This window comes from Trachymyrmex septentrionalis, unplaced genomic scaffold (assembly GCF_001594115.1).
Source record: "Trachymyrmex septentrionalis isolate Tsep2-gDNA-1 unplaced genomic scaffold, Tsep1.0 scaffold24, whole genome shotgun sequence".
In the NCBI taxonomy this organism is placed as follows: domain Eukaryota; kingdom Metazoa; phylum Arthropoda; class Insecta; order Hymenoptera; family Formicidae; genus Trachymyrmex; species Trachymyrmex septentrionalis.
Genome location: NW_017305397.1, coordinates 1653349 through 1661781, shown reverse-complemented (window position 1 = coordinate 1661781; position 8433 = coordinate 1653349). Strand labels below are relative to the sequence as shown.

The 8433-nt window shown below is 41.0% G+C and overlaps 1 protein-coding gene across 1 annotated transcript in view; it reads right to left on the bottom strand.

The window, feature by feature from the left end:
* Positions 1-5191: 5191 nt before the first annotated feature.
* LOC108748757 (myeloid zinc finger 1-like) overlaps positions 5192-8433 on the bottom strand; it is a 20748-nt gene continuing 17506 nt past the window's right edge. Inside the window, exon 3 of the mRNA XM_018487073.1 lies at positions 5192-7932. Within this exon, the coding sequence (XP_018342575.1) occupies positions 6929-7932 (1004 nt within the window). The 3' untranslated portion in view covers positions 5192-6928. The remainder of the gene's footprint in view (positions 7933-8433) is intronic.

Here is an 8433-nt window from a genome sequence, read left to right as displayed (position 1 = left end):
CAAAACAGACCAACCGCGGACTCGCGGCCGTTCTTGCTGCGCATCCGCGAAAGCAACGTGATGAACGAAAAGAAAAAGAAAAAGAAAAAAAAAATAGATAAACGCTGGCGTCGAGGTGATACGACGAGCGGCCGTTATTGCAAAATAGTAAATCGATCGACAGACACTGCGACGGCGAGATTCTCCTCCGTCTTCGCGATTTCGAAGGGAGCAGGAGACGAGATGGAGAGAAAGACAGAGAGCGGCGTTTGCGAGATATCCAACTCCGAGAAAGTTGGCTGACGCATAATTCCGACGTAGGATCAAATGAAATTAAGCGGATGTTGTATGTCGTTAGTGGTCGTTATCACAGTACATCGCCGATTCTACTTAATACGTATATATACCTTTCTCTCTCTCTCTCTCTCTCCTCCTACCTCTCGCCGCTTCCCTTCTTTTCTCTTCGTCGATCGAAATGGCACCGCGCAACCTTCCGACGTCGTCTAACCACCCGAACCAGTTTCGCTCGCAGGCACGGAATGATTTTTCGCGGTCTGTAGCTAATAACATTTACGGGAACCGAGGCGAAGAAGAAATACATCTTGCATTTCTTTCTTTTCTATTGTCTCTCTTCCGAAACGGATTCTTCTACAATCTAATTCAGTGGTTTTCCTTCCGAGCAGTCTTAAGCCGCATTTAGTCCCTTCATATAAATTCATCCCTACCCGCAGCAGCTCGCCACGAAGTCTGCGGTCTCTCGCGCGTATGCGGAACTTAAAAGTACGAAGTAACGTCCCTGTCATTCGGCCAGAAAACCCTAGGCCCCCCCCCCCTCCCGCCCCTCTTCCCCTCTTTGCAAAGTACATCTTGCAATATGTATATAAAATATTTATATATATAATATATATATAAGAGATTAAAAAAACACCAATCCGACATCGCTTCTTCTTCTTCGTTCGCGCGACACTCGAATATACGTATTGTTATATCACACGGCGGATTTTGTGACTGCGAGATTAGAGTATAATAAAGCATAAGCACTTCTCTCTAATAATCAACTAATATCGATAGTAGCATATAAAAAAAGAAAGAGACTTCTTGTCGAATATGAAAACAGAGTGAGAGAATTTCGCACAGTCGATATAGCGATGATAAAAACAAAGGTGATGAAAACACTGTGACGATACTAAAAAGAAATGCACCATACATAATATCTCTTTTATATAAAACTTAATAATAATATAATAATTATTACATATATATAATAGTAATAATAATATAATATTAATAATAAAATAATAATATAGTAATAATATATAATAAGATATAATGATACAATTATATCGAGTACTTCGTAGTAATAATATAAAAAAAAAAAAACAAATATCTGTTTTTATCTACACATAGTCTACAACAGTTATTATTTTCGTTTTCACATTTTTCAGTTTACGCGATTCTCATCAAACTTAATTCGCTTCTCGATAATGTTTTGACTCGTTAGAGAGAAAGAAGATTACGTCGGGAAATGCGAGTACGTGTGTCTCTACCTCTTCCTCTCTTTTTTTTTTCTCCCCCCACCCCCCTTCTAAGCTTGGCCTGTTATGTTAATATGTTTATATATGTGTGTCTTTGTGCAATCGGTTATTTTCGTTATCACGGATTTCTTTAAAGTACAATCGGCCGTGCGCATGAATAAGTTCGAAATGCTGTAATGCTCAACGTAATTCTTTTTCCTCTTGTTGCAGTTTCTCTATTTTTTCCAGAAAAATTCCTTCCCTAGTGCGCTACTCCTTTCAACGTTACCACACGGTTTGCGAGCAATGTTTCCCGCGGCGAGTTTTACCGATCGAAATAAGACCATCGTCGTTGAGATTTCCGATCTGACATAAATTGGACCGAAGGAGAAGTGCATGTAAAAACCGGCCATTAATTATAGTTACAAGAAAGTCTTGAGCAAAAATGTTTGCTAAAAATTATTTTATTTAAAATGTGTATAATGTTTAATTTCTTATACATCATAAATTAGTGCTCGTAAATTTATATTTTATTTTATAATTTACATCGCGCGTATCATTGTGTGTGCTGGACATTCGTCAGTTGAGTTTTTAATGTTTTTCGTCTCGTAGAGAAATAAAATGTATAAAAGACAGATTATTTTTAACGTACAAAATGTATAAGAAATATATATGATTAAAGATTTTTAAAAGTGAAATTTTAGTTGTCCTGGAAAATAACAAAAAAAAAGAAAAAGAAAATATAATTTAAAAAAAAAAAGTTTTATGACTGTCATCTGTAAAACGGTTGCAATTTTTATTCGAGTGTTACTGTTTTGGGATAATATAAATCATTGATATATTATTTGTGAAAGACGAGAAACATTCCGGACACTGATATTTATCCGACCGACAAAAAATATTTTGTCTTTTTGATAACGAGTGAAACATGTAAATAAGAACAGATGTTCACAATAAAAATGAATTACTATTTATATAAATCTCTAATTGAGAAACGATTATAGTGCGGTCAATTTGAAGTCTATAGTGCTAAAGGAATGAAAGGATCATTTTTGTCTTAATTATATTTTTTCCGGTGAGTCAAATCTTAAAGTCTTCGAGAAGTGTATTCTTCCATTTTTATGCAAATGACCGCTATAAGTTATAACAATTAACATTGTAAGTTATAACAATTAAAGAAGTCGCGAAGCAAAAATGAAATAATAGAAAAATGAAGTAATCTTCAAGTTCTTCTTTATATACGGTTTCGTAAACTGTTTAAGGGAACAGTACACTTTGATCAATCTAAAAGTGAAGATTTTTTGAGTTTGGACTGCAAACAAAAAATTAATAAATGTGTCCTCTTTTGGCACTTTATTAATACATATATTGAATTTGTTATACTGTAAATTTTATTGAAAAATATTGAATATGATTTTGCGTATACAGGTAAACAGTCTATATGATTCCGCCATTTTGATTATTCTGAAATAAAAAATCGGAATAATTTCATAAATTATAATATACTTCCTATCGTCTGACCGAGCTTTTCTTCATTTTTTTTTTTTGAAAAATATACACGTTTCAATTTTTTGACACATTTTTTGACATTATAAATGTTATTGTATCATGGAAACTAAAAATGTTATCAACAAAATTGTCAGTCAGACGAAAACTACTATTTCTTGTATATATATTTCCAATCGCAAGCTAATCAATTGTAACTTGAGAACTCATGTACACTTGCAAGATACGATTTCGAGAAAAACGCGTTTAAAATTTTCCGCGTTTTCTTCGTGATTGATGAAGCAATCATTTCCATGTAATTCCTTCCATGTTTTGTATTCTTCTGCATGTATATTTTGGCTTCAATGTTCACATTGTTTGCAGTGCAACGATTGAATCGACTACCTACGTAAGTACGCGCGTTCACTTCAAGTGCTATAACTTGAAAAATAATTCGAATATTCCCTTAGGATTTTTTGTTGTTAATTGTAAGACTTCAAATTACATTTTTTTTAAATTTACAAAAAAATTTTTCGACTTTTTAAAAGTTTCAAGGTGTACTGCGCCCTACAAGATTACGAATCGTGTACCTACTTTAGTTTCATTATCTATGATTTTCATCTTAAACTCACTTATTGTTTACTGAGCGACTTTACCACATCGAGAATGCTATTGCAAAAAGTTTCTACGAAACATAATAAGAATATCATATTTTTGTTACAGACGCATGTGTGTACGAAGGCATACGGATCGATGTTTCGAGTATGACTCAATTAGATTAGCATTAATGTCTAACAAGTTTGCTTGCGCTTTCTTCTTTTCGCCGCAAGAACAATAAAGATATATCCTAAAAAGGACACGTGGATAAGTATTAAAATTATTTCAACGTTAATAATAATACTCATAAATATTACGAACGGCCACCGGAAGAGACCCCGCCATTCCCGGCGTTCCAATATTTTCCCATTCGCCGTCTAATTTTTTTTTTTTTCTTCATAACTTCACATTTTATACGTAATGAACGAGAGAAAGAAAAGTAAAAATAATAAGAACAACAAAAACAACAGTGAACAACAACCACGATTATATCGTCGTCGTTATTTCATCCTCGCGATATATATAAGTAGATTTTCTTTCGTCATAATAATTTAATGAGTCGTTTTATTAACGCGACGCCTTACGACGCGATTCCCCCCCCCCCTTTCCTTTTCTTTTTTTTAATATTGTATATTGGAGAGTATAATATAATTGCGGTTCCTCAATATAATATAATATAATATACCTTCCTAAAAATACGGTCAAATCACTGCCGCGAGCAGCAATTCCGAGGCACTACGAACAGGCCACAGAGAATATGGCCGCGCAATTATCATCTTCAGATCTCTGTGTCTCTAAATGACAAAAGACTAACTGTAGAACACCTAATACGTACGTAATCGTAATTATACTAACGTATCTCGTCGTCTAAGTTTTAGACTCATTACGTAATGTACAATAATTAGAGAGATCACACACGTCTTAATATAGAAATTTTAAAAGATTATCTTCTAATACGTTGAAGCTTTCTTCAGCCCCTCTCCTCTCCCATATTTTGCTCTTCACTTAAGTATTGCCACGAATTGTTTTTCTTTTTCTTTTCCTTTCCTTTTTCCCCCTTTTTTTTTTTTTTTAAAAAGAGTGACGATGATAATTCTCCGAGATGTGAGCGGACCCCGTGCGAGCGCGGTCCTTCAAAGTCTTTTCTTTACTTTGAGCTACGCTATCGTCTACGCTACTTAAACGCTAACTTCTACGGTGTCTCAGCCTTCTTCCACGTTCCCTCCTCTTGCTTATCTAGTTTCTTTTATCAGCACCAATCTGATTTTAAAACCGATTCAAAATATCATCATATAATTAGAATATAATATAACCTGTATAAATATACATTCAAATATTACTATAGTATACAAGAATTGCACCCTCCCCCCCTCCTCCTCCTCCTCTTCTTCCATTTCTTTTTCCCTTCGTGCTATCGCGGATCATCATCGTCGTCGCGACTCGATCTACTGAAAGCTATGGCTCAGCACAGTGGGAGGATGCATCGTTCTCGTAAATTCTACCTATAATCTCTCGTATCTTCCTCTTTTCTGCTCGTCATATCTCCCCTCCCCCGCCTTCCCGCCCCAACCCCTATATCGTCTTTCTCCTACCCTCTCATTCAGGCGTACCTTTTATTTTTTTTTTTTTCGTCTCATTCACACCCAGTCTCATTCGCACACGCTCACATACTTCACTTTTCTCCGTCGTTCCTTCTCGTTCTTCTTCTTTTGTTTGAAGTGAACGGCTTTACATACATATTTACAGGTATTCTTCTCGTGGTCATGTAAGCGCTCCCTCGAAGAAGCAAAATCTCTCTCTCTCTCTCTCTCTATATATATATATATATATATCGTTGTCACTCACTCGCTCACTCATTCTTCCTTTCGTTCTCTTTCTCTCCCGCGAAACTTTTAAAACATAGGCAAGTTAAATATTGTATCACAATCGTTTTAGTCTGGTCGAAATCGAACATCTTCAACCCGTTTGGCGATACGTGGCATTTTGAACGGTGAGCGGTGACGCCCCGGGCGGCGCATGCACCATCTCGCGAGAAGAAGATAGATGGATTCAGAGGGATTTCGCGGGAACTCTCTTGTCAATCTCTCTGAATTCACCTATGTCTATCGCGGAGTAAGCCCCGAACTCTCGTGCTACTCGCTTGTCCACGAAAGAAACGCGAGAAGGTACGTCGTAATCGATTAATTATAAAAAAATACGTACGGAGGAATAGACGAGACTCTTCGTTGATTACTTTACCTTGGTCTGTCTAGTAAGAAACTCGACGGTGAGCGGCGGCCGCTTTTCCGAGCTTTTCCGTTGTCCCCCTTACGTGGTTTGTCCTTCGTGCGAATTCGACGACTTGGAGATGCGGATCGCAGCGAGAAGCGGTATTTGCGTGTGCTGGCGGATTAACTAGAGACTGTCATCGGTGTGTGCGCCAACGATAACGAAGCATTAATCTTGGGATCCCTAAAGGGGGGGTCGATCTAATCTGAAGTGTGCTGCTGAAAAGTCGAAAATAACGAACGATCGCGAGGAAGTAACAAACATTTGATCGCGATCATGTACATAAAGAAGAAAATGTATATCACGAACTTACTATGAGTGTCGCGAGACACCGTTTGATACCTGAGCAACTATAATCGCATTATCGTTTGTTACTCGGTTGCGACCGTGTAACGATAGCGATAATCCTAACTAGGATTGTCGTCTTTTCGCGATATATGTAACGGTGTATATTCGATGAATGGGTGACACACAGGGGAGTGACCCAGTATCCGCGTATCTTCCTTGCTTTTCAAACAACGCAAAAATCCAAGACGTTTCAAAAACAAGTATCCAAATTTGTATCCCCGAAATTTCTCTCTCTCTCTCTCTCTCTCTCTCTCTCTCTCTCTCTCTGTTTATATCATAGCCGGTGCGCTACGATTCAGACGGAAAAGCGGTTTTCTCTCGGAGATAATTTTATCCGACAATCAACCAGAGACGTAGCGACCGGATAATACACATTTTCGCAATGTTTCTCGGATAATCGCGGTAATGCGGTCTGCAACGACGAAACCGTTCTCACCGTCGAGCTCAAGACTAGCTGGGCGACGTGCTTCTGAGGTTTTGCTGAGCAGCGATGGCGACAAGAAGAGCGAGCGAGTTGTGAAACGACGAAAATAAAGAAGACTCTAGTAAATGCACAATGATAAATGTCACGGGTAATGTTGCTGGATCGGCTGCTGGCCGCATCGAGAGGCGGCGGCGGCGGCGGCGGCGATGGCGTTCGACGTTGCGTCGGCCTCCAACGCGGCGGGACCGAAACAGCGCTGAAACCTCAGCGCGGGGATTCCTGCTTGCTAGTAGGCGGCAGGATGGACGGTTAGTCACTGCGGCGGCAGACCGGTCGGTGGCTTGAATTCGCCGGTCACGGAGACGCCGTTCGCCTGGGCGCCGGGGAACTGCGCGGTGGAGACTGGTGGCTGATGATTGAACGCGGGCGCGTAACACTGCGGGAAGTAAAGCTCCGGTTTGACGACCGTCGGCGTGAGGCCGCGAGGCACAGGTACCGGACCCAGGCCCGCGGGTGTGCCAGGCGGTTTCGTGTCGCCGTTCGAATTCCGGCGCACTTTGGCCGCGTGCGGATTCATGTGGTTGTCGATGTGTTTCTTCACCTCGGGCTCGGTAGCGAACCGCCGCCTGCAGTTGGGCATCGGACAACAGAACGGCCGATCGCCCTGGTGAGTGCGCGTATGCTGGTCCAGGATCGCTTTTTGACGGAAGTCCTTGCCGCACTGCTGGCACTTGTAAGGTTTCTCACCGGTATGGATACGCAGATGCTGATTGAGAATCGTGCGCTGGCGGAAATTACGTCCGCAATACACACAGCCGTACGGCTTCTCGTTCGTGTGAATGCGCAGATGCTGCGTGAGATGGGATTGCTGCCGGAATCGCTTGCCGCATTCCGGACAAGGATACGGCCGCGACTCGATGTGTATGCACCCGTGTTGCAGTAACGTGGACTTTTGCTTGAACTCTTTTTGACAAATCGGACAACGCACGTACAACGGCATGCCGGCCGAGCGGCCGTGCTGTATCACGTCCGGTAGACAGCTCTTCGTGCCACCCTGCTTGATGTACTGCAAGGCGCCAAAGCTGCCCGAGCCACCTGCGCCAAAGACCGCGTGATTACCGCCCTTTGGATCTTTGAAGTACGCTGGGTACTGGATGGAATTGGCGTCCGGCGCCGGACTGAACGCGCCCGACTGCGTGTCCGTGTCGCCGAACGTCGATGCCACTTCCTCCTTACCCTCTTCAGGCGGAAAGGGAACGTCCTGCGGCCAGAGAGTCGGCGTCATTCCGTTCTTGAAGATGAGGTGTGGACTCACGTCTGTAACGAGAGAGAACGGTCCACGGTTCATCGGCGGTATTCCATGGTAGATGGATAAGAGGAACGTTAGTAGCCCGGATTACGGTTTTACTGATACAGGATAAAATCTATCTACATACCAACTGTAGCATGAATTAAGTGCGATACCTCGTAGATAGATTCGCTCGAATCAAGTGAAAATATCCAGACAACACAAATGTTAAAAAAGTTTCAGTTTAATCGGACATCCTCGAGAGATGTAACGAAGCGTCATCTTTTGAACTTTTGTGTTGTTTGGGAAATTACCGTGAACCAATTTATCGCGGTTCCCACTGAAAGTTGTTAGTAAGTATATATACGGGAGAAAAATGTTAGAGAAATTAGTTATCCGTAGTAGTAGGCCGATGTCCATTTTTTAACGGAGGTACACGCGAGGTGGAACTAGAGTTATCAAAGGGGGCAGTTGTTGGGTTAGTCGAATGACAACGTCGGATCATATAGAAAGAGGACGGGGGGGGGGGG